Source organism: Rhinatrema bivittatum, chromosome 7 (genome assembly GCF_901001135.1).
Source record: "Rhinatrema bivittatum chromosome 7, aRhiBiv1.1, whole genome shotgun sequence".
Classification (NCBI taxonomy): domain Eukaryota; kingdom Metazoa; phylum Chordata; class Amphibia; order Gymnophiona; family Rhinatrematidae; genus Rhinatrema; species Rhinatrema bivittatum.
Window position 1 is genome coordinate 690,531 of NC_042621.1, and position 19,408 is coordinate 709,938.

At 48.9% G+C, this 19,408-nt stretch overlaps 2 protein-coding genes across 7 annotated transcripts in view; one reads left to right on the forward strand and one right to left on the reverse strand.

Moving 5' to 3' along the window:
* The window catches only part of LOC115094928 (serine/threonine-protein kinase Nek11-like), a 403,945-nt gene that overhangs the window by 337,909 nt on the left and 46,628 nt on the right, over positions 1-19,408 (reverse strand). Inside the window, exon 1 of one of the 6 annotated variants that reach the window (XM_029608025.1) lies at positions 4,622-4,690. The exons of 4 other annotated variants lie outside the window; for them this stretch is intronic. The gene's annotated coding sequence lies outside the window, so the exon portion shown is untranslated. Of the gene's footprint in view, positions 1-4,465; positions 4,599-4,621; positions 4,691-19,408 lie in introns of those variants that run through there. One more of the 6 variants, XM_029608026.1, reaches the window with a different exon arrangement.
* On the forward strand, positions 4,868-18,189 carry LOC115094929 (adenosine receptor A2b-like). Its single transcript, XM_029608027.1, has 2 exons — positions 4,868-5,752; positions 16,234-18,189. The coding sequence occupies exons 1-2, from the start codon at positions 4,936-4,938 to the stop codon at positions 16,551-16,553; spliced, it is 1,137 nt and encodes a 378-aa protein (XP_029463887.1). The 5' UTR covers positions 4,868-4,935; the 3' UTR covers positions 16,554-18,189.

Sequence of the window (19,408 nt, forward strand, 5' to 3'; positions counted from 1 at the left end):
GAAGAGAGGATTGCCAAGGAGATAAAAAATGGTGACAAAACATTTTTCAGATACATCAGCGAAAAGAGAAAGGTCCAAAGTGGTATAGTGAAATTGAAAGGTGGTAATGATCAATGTGTGGAGAGAGATGAAGAAATGGCAGAAATATTAAACGAATACTTCAGCTCTGTGTTCACTAAAGAAGACCCTGGAGAAGGACCATCTCTACACAACAAGAAACTGGAGGGAAGTGGAATAGATGAAAATCCATTTACAGTAGATAATGTATGGGAAGAGCTAAAGAATCTGAAAGTGGAGAAAGCTATGGGGCCTGATGGGATTCATCCAAGGATACTGAGGGAGCTCAGAGATGTTCTGGCGGGTCCGCTGTGTGACCTGTTCAATAGATCCCTAGAAACAGGAGTGGTACCAAGAGATTGGAGAAGAGCGGTGGTGGTCCCGCTTCACAAGAGTGGGAACAGGGAGGAGGCTGGCAACTACAGACCGGTTAGCCTCACTTCGGTGGTGGGAAAAGTAATGGAGTCACTGCTGAAAGAGAGAATAGTGAACTATCTACAGTCAGGAGAATTAATGGACCAGAGGCAACATGGATTCACCAGGGGAAGATCCTGTCAGACAAATCTGATTGACTTTTTTGACTGGGTAACCAAAGAATTGGATCAAGGCAGAGCGCTCGATGTCATCTACTTGGATTTCAGCAAAGCTTTTGATACGGTTCCGCACAGGAGACTGGTGAATAAAACGAGAAGCTTAGGAGTGAGGGCCGAGGTGGTGACCTGGATTGCAAATTGGTGGACGGACAGAAGACAATGTGTGATGGTAAACGGAACTTTCTCTGAAGAGAGAGCGGTTTTAAGTGGTGTACCACAAGGATCGGTTTTGGGACCGGTCCTGTTCAATATCTTTGTGAGCGACATTGCGGACGGGATAGAAGGTAAGGTTTGTCTTTTTGCGGATGACACTAAGATCTGCAACAGAGTGGACACGCCGGAAGGAGTGGAGAGAATGAGACGGGATTTAAGGAAACTGGAAGAGTGGTCGAAGATATGGCAGCTGAGATTCAATGCCAAGAAGTGCAAAGTCATGCATATGGGGAGTGGAAATCCAAATGAACTGTATTCGATGGGGGGGGAAAGGCTGATGTGCACGGAGCAGGAGAGGGACCTTGGGGTGATAGTGTCTAATGATATGAAGTCTGCGAAACAATGTGACAAGGCGATAGCAAAAGCCAGAAGAATGCTGGGCTGCATAGAGAGAGGAATATCGAGTAAGAAAAGGGAAGTGATTATTCCCTTGTACAGGTCCTTGGTGAGGCCTCACCTGGAGTACTGTGTTCAGTTCTGGAGACCGTATCTACAAAGAGACAAAGACAAGATGGAAGCGGTACAGAGAAGGGCAACCAAGAAGGTGGAGGATCTTCATCGGATGACGTACGAGGAGAGATTGAAGAATCTAAATATGTACACCCTGGAGGAAAGGAGGAGCAGGGGTGATATGATTCAGACTTTCAGATACTTGAAAAACTTTAATGATCCAAAGACAACGACAAACCTTTTCAGACGGAAAAAAATCAGCAGAACCAGAGGTCACGAGCTGAGGCTCCGGGGAGGAAGACTAAGAACCAATGTCAGGAAGTATTTCTTCACGGAAAGGGTGGTGGATGCCTGGAATGCCCTTCCGGAGGAAGTGGTGAAGTCTAAAACTGTGAAAGACTTCAAAGGGGCGTGGGATAAACACTGTGGATCCATCAAGTCTAGTGGGCATAAATATAGAGGAGGTGGTAAAACACTGCACGGAGCGGCAGTAGCCACAGAGGCATTCACGGAGCGGGATGCCAGTGGCAAGTAGTTGTTCCACCTTCAGGCAGCAAAATACTGCACGGAGCGGCAGTAGCCACAGAGGCATTCACGGAGCGGGATGCCAGTGGTTTGTGTTCCACCTTCACGGAGCGGAAGGTTGGAGGGCTGCCATCTCCAAAAAAACAAAAAACAAAAAAACAAAAACAAAAAAACAAAAAACAAACAAGCAAAACAGAGGTGGGTAAGAGTATGGGGCAGGGGTGTGGCCGTTTATTGTGGCAGTTGCTACCCCTGATTGAACTGGATGTTCATTGGGATGCGGATACGGCACTGCTCTCTGCATTGGTGGAGGGGTGGAAGGGAATTGGGGCCGGAGGGTGCTGGAAGCCAATAGTGACGGGGGAGGGGGAGAAAAAAAGGGGTGGGGGGGAAGATAAAAAAAAAAAAATGGATAAACTGCGTAGCTTGCTGGGCAGACTGGATGGGCCGTTTGGTCTTCTTCTGCCGTCATTTCTATGTTTCTATGTTTCTATATAGGAACTCAGGAACTAGGAAGACTCGGACGAAGACTCAGGATACTCGGAAGACTCGGACGAAGACTTGGTTACTTAGGAGACGAAGACTCAGGATACTCAAACAAGGACTCAGGATACTCAGACGACTCGGAGGACTCAGACAAGGATTCAGAAAACTCAGACAAGGATTCAGGTTGCTCGAAAGTTTCAGGCAAGGATTCAGGAGTCAGGCGAAAGTACTGTGTGAGAACTGCATCGCAGCGCGCCCTACACAGCCGCCCATGGCTGGTCGCGGACCCCGCTGAAAGTGAACCAGACTCCAAACGAGGTAATGGAACTTGAGACTGGAACATGACGAATATTCAGTAGAGGCCTGCACCAGAGAGAGCCCTACCAGCCGCCTGTAGCTGGTCGTGGACCACACTGAAGCGGAGCAGGTTCTGGCAGAGTCTTAGGCATGGACGGATGCAGACACAAGGGACTCCGAAGACCGGGACAGGATTCAAGATTCAGGATACTCAGAAGCAAGGCATTAAAAACAGAAGTCTTTCGGAGGCTTGTGCTGCAGACGAGAAGAAGGCCTTGTACCACGAAGCGACTTACAGAGCCTCCCCGTGGGCTGTTCACAGACCACGACATTGCAAGCCAAGAGAGGTGGACAGACAAGGGACCTGGGAACTGGACGAAGAGCTGAAGATAAGACAGATGGAGTCAAGACAGGAACATCGGACATCAGGAACAAAGAACATGGCATCAAAGGACATGGGACATCAGGACACGGAACATCTGGAACATCAGGAACAGAAGACAGGCGAAGAGGGAGCTCCAATGAGAGACGAGACTAGGAACATTAAGGAGACGAAGTTCAGGAACATGAAGAACATGAAACAAAGATCCATCAAGAAACAGGAAGACCACGGAGGCCCTGGATCCACAGAAGACCACAGACACTGTGAAGACTGGATCCGAAGGCACTGAGGAACAGCAGCAAGGCCCTTTTATAGGGCTGAAGCAGACAAAGGTTGATGTCATCCGTTGGCACCGCAGGGCTTTTCCTGCCGCTGGCCCTTTAAATACTGGACAGGCGCACGCCCGCACCTATTCAGAAGCAGGACTGCATCGGTGGCATTCCTGCCGCGTGAGAGGCCCGAAGGACAACGGCGTCGGCAGCCCTGCAGTGAAGAGATGAAGCAGGCAGCAGAAGCGGCTCCGTGCCATGAAGAGGAGACTCCTGGCAGCGGCGCTAGGACTGCGGGGGAGCCAGGAACAATGCGGCTCGGCCTAGCTGGCCGCGTTCAAGGAAGAAGATAGGTGGGGGACTACCCACGGCTCGCGGGCAGGATCACAACAAATCTGCTTCGACAAACGAATCTCTGCAGCCATATAGGCGGCTGTAATGACCTCCTCACCATGAAGCTCAAACAGGTGATCAGACTTCCGGTCAGCTTTAGTAAACTCCAAGTACCACAGCAAATGTTGCTTGATGTCCAAAGTACACAAAAGACAATACTCACTTTCATCTCTGTCCCTGTCCAAGATAGGCAGGAAAATGGACTGATTCAAATGAAACTCTGAAACCACTTCTGGCAAAAAAAGGGCAAAGTCCAAAGCTGTACTGCTCCTAGAGTCATACGCAGAAAGGGCTCACAGCAAGAAAGGGCCTGCAGTTTGGAAACTCGATGTGCAGAACAACATGAGTGGAAGGGCTGAATTAGGAAGTGGGGGTGCCTGTTCTTTGCTCTTTTACCACAGTCTCACCTCCCTGTTCCCTGCAGGCTGCCTGCAGGGGAGGAGTTGGGCAGGGCACCACTGCCTGTTAAATCTGAAAAATAGTGAAACAATGTTCCAGGCTATTTCTCCACAAATTAAGCCCTGTTCTAGAGACTTGACGGGTAAGATGTAATGCCCAAAATTGCAGAGTAATACATTGGGGGGGCAAATGACCAAGGGAGAAAAGAGAGTGAAGGTTTTCTGTACACAAAAGTAAGATCTGGAAATTATGATAGTCAAACAGGTGGAGAAAATGACAGCAAAAGCCAGAAAATTGCTTTGGTGTATAGCAAGAGGAATAGTCAGCAAAAAAAAAAGAGGTGATTATAGTCCCTGGTGAGACCGCACTCGAAATACTGTGTGCAGTTCTGGAAAGCGCACCTTCAAAAGGATATAAACAGGATAGAGTTGGTCCAGAGGGAGGCTACTAAAATATTCACTGGTCTCATCATAAAGCAAATGGGAAGCTCCCAGCAGATACCAAAGAAGTCAGCCATTCCTTGTTTGAACTGAAAACCACTGACAGCCTGCTCTCACCTAAGAGTTATCCTTCCGCAGTCAGGTCTCCCACAGCATTGCTCCACAGTCACGGCCCCGCGATATCCCTCCGCTCACTCAGCCCGCTTGAGGGCCTTGCCAGGGGAAAGGTCGCGCGAGTATCGCGAGAGTCCAAGCACGCACGCACGCTCGGCCTCCGCGGAGGCAGACCGCTATCAGTTTCGCGGGATCCCTCCGCGGGGGTCACTTTTTTTTTTTTTTTTTAAACCTGTCCTGCCAGAGGATTTCGCGCGCTATTTAATGGCGGCCGGGGGGGCTGGTGGCCCTGCGATATTATTTTCCGTGGCCACGGGATGGCGGCGGCTGCGGTACTGGCGTTGTCGGTAGTAGCCGCGGCCAACTCTTCGGCTGTGCGGGAGGGCCCCGGCCTGTGGGCGGCGGCGGCGGGGCCCTGGTGCGGCGGACGGGCCCTGAAGGTGGGCGTCATCACCGTGCTGGGCGCCCTCATCATCCTGGGCAACGGCTTCGTGCTGCTGGTGATCGCCTCCTCGGTGGCGGGCTGGTCGCGCAGCAGCCGCCACGTGCTGCTCTCGCTGACGGGCGCCGACGCGGCCCTGGCCCTGCTGGTGGTGCCGCTCAACCTGTACGGCAGCCTGGCGCTGGGCGAGGCGGAGGCCCCGCGGGGCCCCTACTGTCACGTGGTGGCCTTCCTGAACGCCTGCGTCTTCGCCTCCTCCATGTACGCGCTGGCCTCCATCAGCCTGGAGCGCTACGTGGCCGTCTTCTTCCCGCTGCGCTACGGGCGGCTGATGAGCCGGCGGCGGGTGCGACTGCTCATCGCCGCCGCCTGGCTGCTGCCGCCCGCCCTGCTCTTCCCCATCGCCATCCCTGGCGGCGCCGTGGTGCGCGTCTACTTCTCGCGGGCCTCGCTGCTCTGCAGCCCGGACTACGCCAGCAACGTGGCCTACTCGCTGCTGCTCACCTCCCTCATGTTCTTCCCCTGCTCGGCCATCGTCACCGTGGCCAACGTGCGCCTGTGGCTGGCGGCCCGCTGGCAGCGCCACCGCCTGGGGCCCGGCACTCGCGACGCCGCCTCCCGCGTCCTGCTGCCCGTCGTGCTCGTCTTCCACGCCTGCTGGGTGCCCTGCATGATCACCATCCTCTACAACGGTGAGTACCAGGGAGGGAGGGAGGGGGCGTCGCGCCGGCCGGGCTTCTCTCCTAGCAGTGCTGCTGTCGAGGCCCCGCGGGCATGGCTGATCTGCTATTGCGCTTAGACCATGGAGGGCTGGTACTAGCCCTAACGAAAGCGTATGAGATGGGGTTTGTATACAGTTGAAACAGTGTCCCTTCAAAACTTTCCTGTGTGTTCATTAAGCATTTCATGAAAAACCTAAGAACGCAAATGCTGCTTTGCTTGTCTCTGAAAGATGGTATAACAAGTTCTGGGTTAGACTCTGGATCCATCAGGCCCACTATCCTGTTTCAACAGTGGTCAATCCAGGTTTTAAATACCTGAGTGGATTGGAGCTCTCAACTTCTGCAATTGGGCAGCCAAGCTTTTTAAGCGGACTGTGGGTTGCTGCCTGGCAGATTGGGTACTTAAAATGACTCCTATTTATATAAATATATGTGTTCATCTTATTTTCTGTAGTGCATTTTGTGGTTGGCTAAAAGACAGGAAACACAATTTGATTAAATGGACAATTTTCTCAGTGGAAGGAAGTGGGCAGTGGAGTGCCTCAGAGATCTGTATTGGGACCCATACTTTTCAATATATTTATAAATGACCTGGAAAGGAATACGACGAGTGAGGTAATCAAATTTGCAGATGATACAAAATTGTTCAGAGTAGTTAAATCACAAGCAGATTGTGATAAATTGCAGGAAGACCTTGTGAGACTGGAATATTGGGCATCCAAATGGCAGATGAAATTTAATGTGGATAAGTGAAAGGTGATGCATATAGGGAAAAATAATCCATGCTATAGTTACACAATGTTAGGTTCCATATTAGGAGCTACTACCCAAGAAAGATCTAGTCGTCATAGTGGATAACACATTGAAATCGGTTCAGTGTGCTGCGGCAGTCAAAATAGCAAATAGAATGTTAGGAATCATTAGGGAATGGTTAATAAAACAGAAAATGTCATAATGCCTCTGTATCACTCAATCTTGAGACCGCACCTTGAATACTGTGTACAGTTCTGGTTGCCGCATCTCAAAAAAGATACAGTTGTGATGGAGAAGGTACAGAGATGAAAAAGGAATGGAACACACTCCCCTATTAGGAAAGACTGAAAAGGTTAGGACTATTCAGCTTGGAGAAGAGATGGCTGAGGGGGGATATGATAGAGGTGTTTAAAATCATGAGGTCTAGAATGTGAATCGGTTATTTACTCTTTCAGGTATAGATTAGGGGGCACTCCATGAAGTTAGCATGTGGCACATTTAAAACTAATCTGAGAAAGTTCTTTTTTATTCAATGCACAATTAAACTCTGGAATTTGTTGCCAGAGGATGTGGTTAGTTCAGTTAGTGTAGCTGTGTTTAAAAAAGGATTGGATAAGTTCTTGGAGATGTCCATTATCTGCTATTAATTGAGTTGATTTAGAAATAATTATTATAATAGTGTATTTACGCTATTATCTATTTTACTACATGCTATTTACTATATATATGCTCGTTATTCGAAGAGTCACTGTTGTCTATTTAATATTTATTCTCATGTTCTGAAACTCTGTTTATTGTAATGCCTCACCGCGATAGTTTTGTTTTATGTAAACCGACCTGATTTGATATTTGTATCGAATGTCGGTATATAAAAATGCTAAATAAATAAATAGCCACTGCTATTACTAGCAACGGTAACATGGAATAGACTTAGTTTTTGAGTGCTAGCCAGGAACGTATGGTCTGGATTGGCCACTGTTGGAAATAGGATGCTGGACTTGATGGACCCTTGATCTGACCCAGTGTGGTATTTTCTTATAGATCTGCATGCTCTGCCTCCAATATATGCTAAGTTATCTCATGTGTATTCATTGTGGATATCCTGAAAACCTAGCCTGTCTGTAGCCCTTGAGGACCGGAGTTTGCCACCTTTGTTCATCAGCAATACTGCAGTATGTATAGGAACACTACTAAAGATATGTAAACTTCTGCATGCATTAAGATCTGCAGGGCAATATCTGCTTGAAGTTTCATCCCATAGGTCTGTAATTTGTGAGACCAGGGAGAAGCATGTTCTATATTGTGGGACCCACTCTTTGTAATGAGTTACCTGACGAAATTCATTTAATTCAGTGCCACTCAACATTTAGAAGGTGAAAGCTTTCTATTTCAATCAGGCATTTGCACATATTGGAGAATATTTATTTATATGCTGTCTAAACAGGGGCACTAAGTGGCATGTAATAGAACCCATGCCTGGGAGTGATTTTTACGATGTCTTTATTAATCTGTTTCTTTTAATTGTCATTTTATACTGTTTATTTTACTTTCTATCATTTTTTTATTATGCAAAAACTTATGAGAACTTTTTATATTATGAATGTTTTATTGTATCTGCCTAAAGACAATTTAAACATACGGTACATAACTTGAAATTCTGGATTAGCAATTCAAATTCATTGCTAGATTTTTCATGTACATAAGCACATAAGAATTGTGATGCTGGGTTAGTCTAGTGTCCATTGAGCCCAGCATCCTGTCTCCAATAGTAGCCAATCCAGTCACAAGTACCTGGCAGATCCTATAAAATAGATCTAATTCCTGTTTACCACTCTGAGGGGGTAGCAATAGCTTTCTAGTCTAGTTGTGGTGTTTGTTGTTTGTTTTTTTCCTTGAGGAACTTGTCTAGAGTTCTTAAACCCTGCTGTGGTAGTCTCCTTGATCACATCCTCTTGACAGCAAATTCTACAGCTTGATAGTGTGCTGAGTAGAAAGTACTTTCTACGATCTGTCTTGAGTCTGCTGTTCAAGTTTCATAGTGTCCCCTTGTTTTAGTATTTAATTCTGAGTTTAGACTTGCAACTTCTAGTATTCAAAAACTTTATGAATATTCTCAGCAAAGTTATTAAAAGCTAGATTGTTGTAACTTTCTGGTTGTAACTCTATAGTATCTGTCTTCTTAGAGTGAAAATTGTATTTGTAGTGCTGTATTTTAATAGCTAGGAATGAGCAGCACATTGGGCTCAGTGGCCCATTCCTCTGGCCCAGCATGACACCATTTACATGTTAATGGCGTGAAGACACCTTTTGATGAAGTTTGACTAGTAGTCACCATCACCCTAATTTTAGTTTATACATTTTTCTGGGAACAGGAGAGTGCCTACCATACCTGAATGAAGTATATCCCTGTATCCTAAATATTAGGAGCTAGTCTGCACATGTGCATTCACAGCAATTCACTTATTGCTGTGGGACAAACTGCTGCTGCAGAAAGCATCAGGCAGCAAGTCAAGGGGAGGCAGGATCAGTTCTCACTCACACAGGGCGGGAAGGGCTACAATGTGGGGTGGAGGGCATGCATATCTCTATACAGGAGAAAAGAAGCCCCCAGCTATACTCACCTCTCGACACACATGGGTGGGAGGTAGGAGAGGGGTGTAAGAATGAGTACAGGGACACCGTCCACTTGCACCACATTGACTCACCCACCCATCCTCTAGGACAGTAGTTCAAACTTTTCTCTCATGGTATACCTGGCCTAGGGTTCACATCATAGCGGCACCATCACTTTCACCATATTTACCCTCCCCGTGGCATCACCTTCTTTCTGTCTCTTCCTCCACCCTGACACCGTAATCTTTCTCCTCTTCCCTAGTAAACAATTAGGCAGTGTTTTTTGGTTTTTTTTTCTAACTATTTCAATAGGCTGAAATGTAAATATTGTGCTGTTCAATTTCTCCCCTTCCATCCCAAGTTTATTTTCCTTGTTTTTTGTAACTTTCCCTCTCCCTTTTTCTGATTCACTGTATTTAAAGTTCAAGGTTCTTATTGAAAATATTGTTTTTTACGTTACGTTATGCTTTACACTCCTTGTTGTTTGTAAACCGGGTTGATGTGATGCCTATCATGAAACTCGGTATAACAAAAACAATAAATAAATAAAAATAACTACCTGGCTATCCTAGTGAATGAGCAGCAAGGAGTTACAGGTATTTTTTGGGATCTGCTAGTTCCCTGTACATACCAGGATCATTCCAGACGGTGGGTTATGTCCCCCATCCAGCAGATGGAGTCAGAACAAAAAAGTCTCAGGGGAGGACCCATATAACCACGCCTCCCCTGTCTCAGCTCTCAGTAACGTTCTGACTCCAGCAGATGTGAGCAGGGGACTTGTGGTCCCCAGCGTGTTAGCTTAGGGCTACCTCCTCAGGGGGATCAAGTTAAAAAAAAAAAAAAAATATCATAGGAAGTTTTAAATTTGGGGTTTAGGTCACTTGCTAAGGTCCTCCTTACAGCAGGGGGACTGCTGCCCGCTAGTGCTGGCTCATCGCTCTCTAGCCTGTGACTTGCTGACAGGCTGTTGCCTGTCTCTCTCTTTCTCCTGTTTTCATTTTCCTCACTGAGGGCTCAGCTGGGGTAAGTGTCTTTTTGTTTCACCTTCCTTTTCAGCAGAAGTCTGCAATTTTGGGTCGGCTCTCTGAGGTGAAAGTCGGTGGGGCCGACCTCTCCCTCCTGACGCGGTTTTTCCCCCCTCCCTTTCGGGGAGCGATCGACGTCCCAACCTGCGGCCCTGCGAAGCACCATTCCCCGGGGCCGCCTGCCGTCGGGAGGGTAATTCCCCGACGGTTCTTCACTAGGTCGGTGGGGGAATGCAAAAAGCGTCCTTTACCGGGTCGGCACTCATTTTTTGGCATGAGCCACGTTTGAGCCTCCCTCTCCCTGCGGCGATGCAGTCTGTGGTGCTTTGAGGGCTGCGACAGGTCCGGTTCACTGACCGAAGAGGGTCTTTGCTTAGGCTGTCTCCCCGAAGGGGAGGGCGCTCCGGCTACTAGCAAGAACAGGCGAGCCGCAGACCGCGTGGGAAGGAAGCGCCAGGCCCCGTTCTCTCTCAGCGCGGGAACGGCGGCCATTTTGCTGCAAGATTCAGATGCCGTGCTTTCTGAGGAGGACACGGATAATCCGTTCTCCGCTTCTAGGCCTGTTTTGGACCCTTCTCCCGAGCCTGACCCTGGTAGGCAGAGGGGGGGGGCCCTCGGGGGGTGCCCCCTCGGGAGGCCAGGCCTTTTCCCCTGAGTTCGTCGTCCTGATGCACAGGGCTTTTCTTCAGAGCAGAGACACGAGCTTCGGGACCTGGGGACACTCTCCCCCCCCCAAGATACCATGTTCTGCCCCCCTCCTGGGTGGGGTCCTCCCTCAGGGTCGTTCCCCTCTGTTAGGGGGGGGGAGTGGGGACATCTCGTGGTACTACAGTGACACCATCGATGGTGCAGACTCTGGGGGGGGGGGGGAACAACCCCAGGACGTGGACGACCCCACCCTGGCGGCCCAGGTGGAGGGCAACGACCCAAGGGTCCTCCGCATCTTCCAAGCGGCGGAGTTAGATGATCTTATTCCCTACATCCTCCAGGAAATGGACATTGATCCTCCTCCGGAACCGGTGGGACCTGACCCGGCTCTCAAGAAAGGGGACACCCTCCTAGCAGGTCTGCGCCCTCTAGCCAAGTCTTTTCCCACTCATCACAAGATCTTGCAGTTGATCACAAGGGAGTGGGATGCTCCGGAGGCCAACCTTAGGGTCTGTAGAGCCATGGAAAAATTGTATCCTCTACCGGCCGACTTTTTGGAAATTCTCAAGGTTCCCGGGGTAGATTCAGCGGTTTCAGCAGTCACGAAGCATACCACTATCCCTGTCACTGGAGGGACGGCGTTGAAGGATATGCAGGATCGGAAACTGGAGGTTTATCTCAAGCGCATCTTCAAGGTCTCTGCCTTGGGGATGCGGGCGGCTATCTGCAGTTCCCTTGCACAACGAGCGGGTCTTCGTTGGGTTCAGCAGCTTCTCACCTCTCAGTCCTTACCAGACGCTGAGGCTCATCAGGCAGACAGACTGGAAGCCGTGGTTGCCTGTGGGGCGGACGCTTTATATGATCTATTAAGGGTCCTAGCCCGATCCATGGTGGCGGCAGTATCAGCGCGTCGTCTCCTTTGGCTTCGCAACTGATCGGCTGATGCCTCTTCCAAGACACGTTTGGGATCCCTTCCCTTCAAGGGTAGGTATCTATTTGGGGAAGACTTGGATCAGATCATAAAGTCCCTTAACGAGAATGCGGTGCACAAGTTGCCAGAAGATCGGCCACGTTTGTCAAGATCATATAATTCCTCCAGAAACCGTTATCGTAATCAGCGGAGAACGCGCCCTCAGAGGCAGCAGCCACCCCGGGCGCCCTCTTCTCGTTCGCACTCCTGGAACCGGCCCTTTCGTAGGCACCGCCAGGATAAGAAGGCGCAGGGATCGGGCGCATCCACTAAATCTACCCAATGATGCCAGACGGACCTGCGAGGTGGTCCCTCGGCTGGGGGGTCGCCTTGCTCTCTTCTACGAAGAGTGGGTCCACATCACGTCTGATCAATGGGTTTTGGATATTCTGAGACGCGGCTACGCTTTGGATTTTGTTCGCACTCCTCGAGACCGGTTTCTGTTTTCCCCTTGCGGGTCTTTAATCAAACAGGGAGCCGTGCGGCAGACCCTCGATAGTCTCCTTCACTTGGGGGCCATAGTGCCGGTACCAGCCTCCGTACTGGGCCGGGGGCATTATTCGATCTACATCGTTGTCCCCAAGAAGGAAGGTACTTTTCGTCCTATCCTGGATCTCAAGACTGTCAACCGGTACATCAGAGTCCCTCGTTTCCGCATGGAGACACTTTGTTCAGTGCTAGCTGCTGTTCATCCGGGAGAATGCTTGGCCTTGTTGGATCTCACGGAGGCGTATCTTCACATACCGATTTACCAAGGCCATCAGCGTTACCTACGCTTCAAAATTTTGGGTCAGCACTTCTCTTTGGCCTGGCCACAGCTCCAAGGGTTTTCACAAAGATCATGGTGGTAGTGGCGGCGACCTTACGCAAGGAAGGCATCCTTGTGCATCCTTACCTGGACGATTGGCTCATTCGTGCAAAATCACGGGCACAGTGTATCCAGGCGATCGACAGAGTTGTACAGCTTCTCCAATCTCTGGGGTGGATTGTCAACTTCACCAAGAGCAGCCTGGTTCAGTCTCAGTCGGACTTTTTGGGAGCTCACTTCGACACCAAGAATGCCAAGGTTTTTCTGCATCCGGACAGAGCCCATGCTCTGCGTCAGCAGATTCAAGGTTTCATGGCGCTCGAGACGCCCACTGCCTGGGACTACCTGCAGGTACTGGGGGCCATGGCCTCGACCATCAATCTGGTCCTGTAGGCATTCGTGCATCTGAGGCCTCTGCAGAGATCCCTACTCTCCCGGTGGCAGCCGGTGTCGAGAGATTTCCAGGCGATCCTTCCTCAGTCTCCGCTGGTGGCTGGACCCGTGGCACCTAGCTCAGGGGGTGTCGCTGGAGGACCCGGATTGGGTGATTATCACCACGGACGCCAGCCTCACAGGCTGGGGAGCGGTCTGTCGGGACAGCTCAATCCAGGGCTGATGGACAGAGGAACAGTCGAAGTGGCCCATCAACCGCTTGGAGACCAGGGCGGTCCGCCTGGCGTTACAGGGTTTCTTCCCAATAGTACTCCATCAAGCAGTCAGGGTGCTATCGGACAATGCGACCATAGTGGCGTACATCAATCGCCAGGGAGGCACGAGAAGTCTGTCTCTCTGGAAACCGACAAATTGGAGTGGGCGGAGCTTCACCTCCAACGACTAGCGGCCTCGCATATAGCGGGCGTGGACAACGTGCAGGCGGACTACCTCAGCCGACAAAACCTGGACCCCAGAGAGTGGGAGCTCTCGGAGGAAGCGATGCGGATGATAGTAGAGCGATGGGGGACACCGCACTTGGACCTAATGGCGACTGCCGGAAATGCAAAGGCCTCCCGCTTCTTCAGCCGCAGGCGGGAGCGTGGCGCCGAAGGGGTGGATGTGCTGGTCCTTCCTTGGCCGCGCCAGTGCCTCCTGTATGTTTTTCCACCGTGGCCCCTCGTGGGCAAGGTCATCCGCAGGATAGAGGCACACCAAGGGCCGGTGATCCTGGTGGCGCCAGAGTGGCCCCGACGACCATGGTTTGCGGATCTGCGCAATCTGACGGTGGAGGGCCCCCTTCGCCTCGGCCAGCTGCCACGTCTCCTCCGCCAGGGACCAATATTTTTCAAGGAGGCAGATCGCTTCTGTCTTGCGGCCTGGCTTTTGATAGGCACCAGTTGAGGAGACGCGGTTATCCAGAGCCTGTCATCTCAACGCTACTGAAAGCACGTAAGATGTCCACCTCTATTACCTATGTCCCAGTCTGGAAGGTTTTTGAGGATTGGTGCGGAGCGAATGGAATTCTTCCCATGCAGGCCTCGGTGACACAGGTCCTTTCCTTCTTGCAGGCAGGTTTGGATTTGGGTCTTGCCTACAATTCTCTTCGGGTTCAAGTGGCGGCCTTGGGAGCTTTTCTTCGCAGTGGAAACAAGGAATTCCTGTCGTCGCATCCGGACGTCTCACGTTTCCTTAAAGGAGTGAAGCACTTGAAGCCTCCGATTCGCCCACCTTGTCCGTCATAGAATCTGAATCTGCTGCTCAGAGTCCTGTGTGGGTCGCCATTCGAACCTCTGAGCGCAGCCACCATCAAGGATGTCATTCAAGACCTTCTTTCTCGTGGCAATCAGCTCGGCAAGACAGATTTCCGAGCTGCAGGCCCTATCCTGCCGGGAACCATACCTTCGTTTCACGCCTGAAGGGGTTTCGCTGCGGACGGTTCCTTTTCTTCCTAAGGTGGTTTCGGCGTTCCACCTCAACCAATCGGTGGAATTACCATCTTTTGCCTCTTCTGAGTCGGGAGACCTGCGTAGACTGGATGTACGGCGTCTCTGATACGCTGTCTGGAGGTGACTAATGATTTTCGGCTCTCCGATCATCTGTTTATCCTCTGGTCAGGACCCAGGAAGGGTTGCATGGCCTCCAAACTATTGCGCGGTGGTTGAAGGGAGCGATCATAGTGGCGTACCTTGGAGTAGGTAAGTCCCCTCCGCTAGTTGTCAAGGCTCATTCTCTTCGAGCCCAGGCGACATCGTGGGCGGAGAGCTCCTCCGTCTCCACTCAAGAGATTTGCAGGGTGGCCACCTGGAAGTCTATTCATACTTTTACGAGACATTATTGCCTGGACGTCTGTGCTCCGTTGGGCGGTCAGCTTGGAGACAAGGTAATACGAGCAGGGCTGTCTGCGGCCCACACGTGATGGGGAAGCTTTGGTACATCCCACAGTCTGGAATGATCCTGGTATGTACAGGGAAAAGAAAATTATTCCTTACCTGCTAATTTTCGTTCATGTAATACCATGGATCATTCCAGACACCCTCCCTTGGTTTGGGGGTTGCTTGTGGGACATCCCTGCCTACCTGTCTTAACAATCTTTTACTCTGTATTTCGGATACTGCGCGTCTGTTTTGTTCACGCACTGCTGTTCGCAAGTTCACTGTTCAGAATTTAGTTGCTGTTAGTTGGACAGCGGTTATTTCAATTCCTTTTTGGGTACTTAATCCCTCTGGTTTGGTCTCTTCTCTTTTTGGGCTTTGCTAGTCTAGTTACTGAGAACTGAGATAGGGGAGGACCCATATAACCACGCCTCCCCTGAGACTTTTTTGTTCTGACTCCATCTGCTGGACGGGGGACATAACCCACCGTCTGGAATGATCCATGGTATTACAGGAACGAAAATTAGCAGGTAAGGAATAATTTTCTTGTACTTCTAGAGATCTGAATTGGTGAATATTAATGTTGAGCTCACTTGACCTTGTTCTGTGTGGCATGTCTTACGTAGCTGCTAAGTGCAGCAGGCTGTGAACCAGGGAATCCAAGGCAAACTTAGATTCTGAATCCTTTGGGGACTGGGAAATAGCTAAGGTACTGGTGGCTGACCAGTAACAAAAGGCAGAATATAAAAAATTAAATTAGAGCTGTTGTAGGACTGTCCCTATAGGGTAGGTCAAGGGAAGGTGAGCAGGAGAGAGGAACAGAACTGCTTTGTGCCAAACAAGTGGAGGGTGTCAACTGGGAGAAACAGATGAGGTCAGAGGAATGAGCAGGGGAAGGGGATTTTTTTTGGGTATGGTGTGAACTGAGTAGATTAGGGGAGAGTGAGGGGTGAGTTTATGGTTAGGACTTGTGGATTTTAACTTGGAAATTTGGAGCCCAAGAGAAGCTACAGGCAGCACCTACTTTCAACTGTTGACATCTTTAGGAACAACCACTCACTGCTACCGTGCCGCAAGTATTGCCACTTGTAAGAAATCTGGGCTACTTTCATGTCTTGAGTTCCCCTAGTTATGGTATACCAAACACTTGAGAGTTATTTCTATTTTGAAGTTTTAAATGTATTACTATTTGGCGATTATACTGTAGTAGTTTTAAGTTTGTATGTATAATTTCCCCTGGGGTATTAATGTATGCAAGTTGGTATTTGCTAACTCTGGCCTTGACTTCTGGAGAATCTTTTTACCTGTTTTCTCTCCTGTTTATGCAGTGATCACTCAGGACAGAGTCCCAGAGTGGGTGGAATTTGTGGCTCTTTGGCTTCCAAGTGGCAATGGCTTCCTCAACTGTTTCGTCTACTTCTGGATCAACAGGAGCTTTCGGCACAAATTCCAGCAGCTGGGACGCAAGCTTTGCCTTTGGGAGTTCCATTGCACGCACTCAAAGGGTACGAAGGGTCCACTGAGCACATCCACAATCAGTGCAGTAGTGGACTGCTCATGCAAGAACACACTTGTCCTCCCAGAGAGGTCATGCAGTGTGTCGTCCACATGTGTGTTACTGCCTCAGGCCACAGAAACCATGATGTGAACAGCATAGATGGAGTAGAGTCCATCACCACTGCATGTGACAAGTACTGCGGGCATTATATAAATTGTTTCCTTTGAGCCTGGCAATTGAGCTGCTGTTTCAGTAAACAGTCAATGGTGAAATGGGATTACAAAAATCACTTCTGTAATGGTAAGAACGTGGCCTAGGAAGCCATTTGGACTATATACATCATGAAAAGTGAGATCTTGGATAAGTGCTTTGATTTTTACTTGGCAAATTCATGGCTGCTCTGTGCCCCATAATTATAGACCACACAAGTGCATCTGGAAAATCTGGTCTAGTCTCCTTTTCTTTTTCATGATTTTAAATCTCCGTGGATTACTAGTCTTATGCTCTTCGTCTGAAAATTAAATGGTTGTTTAGTCCAAAGGCATTCCAAGCTAACAATGATGGGTAAAGAACCCAGAAAGCAAGCAGGCCACAGAGCAAGTCTAGCATTTTACAGCTGACATCTGAACAGGTAGGGGAAAGGAGATTGTATACAGATGGGCAGTTCATGGGACCATTCATACTGTCTTGGAGAAGAATGAGGGGCCGTCCATGAAGATTGCCACATTGTAAGAATGGGTGGGGTGGGAGGGAGGTAGAAGTCGGTGGGGATCTCCACTCTTTCTGTCCTAAGGAAGAATGGGGTATACATGAGCTCAGCTGTTTTCAGCAGTGGTGAGATACCAAGCTCAATGTATTTGGTAGTTGTGGGAGCCAGAAACCCCATGAATGGCTCCATTCCTAGCACCAGAGATGGCCCCTGCATGTTGCAGCTGTATGCCCAGGCAGAACTGTTCTCTAAAGCTCTGAATGGGGTATTTTTTTAAAACCATGTATAGAGACAAAAATGTCCTATACTGCTGCTGATCAATGAGGTTTTAAGCCACCTAATTTTACTCCTCAGCATACTGTATCTGGAGAATTTTTATAGTAGATTTTAAGTTCTGGCCTTCATTTCTTCCAGCTAGCTACATTTTTTTCTCACCTTCATTGGCAAACATTAGGATTTTGTGGAGAAAGGGGTAAAAGGAATAATAGTTTAAGAAAACATGGGAGAAGACTGTAAGGCAGCAGCTTCTTTGCCTTCCCCAGTTTTCATGCATTTGTAGTGTTCTATTTCCATTTTCTAATAATGCAGAGAAAAGCAAGCATGAAACCTATCTAGAGAATGAAGTAGTAAAATCGGCGTGTGGCCAGGGATTCCTGTCAAGGTGATCTTTATTCCACTTTAGGAAGGTAAATGGATACTTTGCTTGTATGTCTTGATCATTTGATTTTTTTTTTTTTTTTTGTTTTGAAAAAAAATAAATTGTATTTGTTACTGTTATATAAAAAAAAAAGAGGACATTGTACAAAGAGCTGATTTTTCTCCCTTTACTCTGGTTTGGGCATGCAGTAACTGGGAATACCTGTTGCATACATACCAGAGCCTGACAGGAATGAACATGTGGCCCCTATTGCAATGATACCAGCTGCTGAAGAAACTCCTGTGTACTTGATCTTTTGTATATTTATTTCTGGATTTGGAGTTTTGCTGAGATCCTTTGTGTTATGTTTATGTAAGTAAACTTGGAAAAAATTCTGACAGGGTTTCTAAATGAGAATAAAGCTTCAAGCCTTTACTGTACACACTTTGTGCTGAAAATGGATATTTGGTGACACCAGTTTGCTAAGTAGTTCCAGCAGCAGATGTTTTAAAAGCTGTGGGTTGTTTGATCTACAGCAGTTTAAATTTATTTGGGTGGAAAGAATAAAGAAAATAACATAGTTGCAGTGATCATAGCTCTTATAACTAACGCTTTCTGTTAGTTTGGTTAGTCGTGCCCATAAGCAGTGTGACACATGACATCTTGACTTGTTGCCAGCAGATGGAGACAGATCAACTGACTTGCTGACGTTGCCCTCATAGCACTGCATTGACATTAGCCTGGCAGGATTCTCCATCCACCAGCAAATGGTGGACGAGCTTCCCGTGCTGGAAGCTGAGGTCTGGCTAGGCTGGATGAACAGAAGATTCTGCTGGGTAGCACCTGAGGGTGAGAGATGGATTCTCTCTCCCTCAGTTGAGTGTAGCCATTGGCTCTTTTTAGCCACACAAGAGCTGGCTCCTGAGGTGATACTTGTGCTCCTTCCCTCACTGGAGCAGATAGGAACAAGGGGTTAACTTTTCCTTTCTTCATACTCCCCCCACTCACCTTACTGCTTCTGCACTCTTTGGCTTTGGGGTACCTTTGTGCAATAAACATTAAAGGAAAAAAGTCATCACTTGTGCAGTTCCTTCTCGGGGCTAAAGACTACAGCCGGCTGAAAGCTGGGTTTTGGGGTGTGAGGAATGTTAAAACATGGGCCATACCGGTGCGTTTTGGGAATGTGCGTGTCTGTGTCGGGCTGCTGCTGACTGGGGTGTTTGCAGAGCAGTTGCTGGTAGGGAACTTTCTTGCTGGAGCCCAGCATTATTTGGCAGAATGATGCTTCCTAGGATCCTCTGGAGTGCATGTGACTGGGGTCAGAACAGAATCCCCTGACCAGAACAGCAGCCATTATAAAGAGTTGCTAGATTTTAATGTCCCAAGGAATTGAGCTGGCAGGGAAGCTGCTCTGTCAGGAGGGTCTAGTTTGTCTGCCTGCTGACTTCTATAATGTGCAACTGTGGCAGTTGGTTCTCTCCTTCCATTAGGAATTAAGCCATACTCCTAATTGAGAGCTGTGCTGGACCTGCCCTCTTTCAGTGCAGTAGCCACTCCTCTCTACCGCCATGCTACAGACTTTTTATGCTGAAGGAAGGGTCCCCCCCTCTTTTTTTTATTCTTCTGAAATCCCTATTAGGGTGCAATGGACTGGGTGGT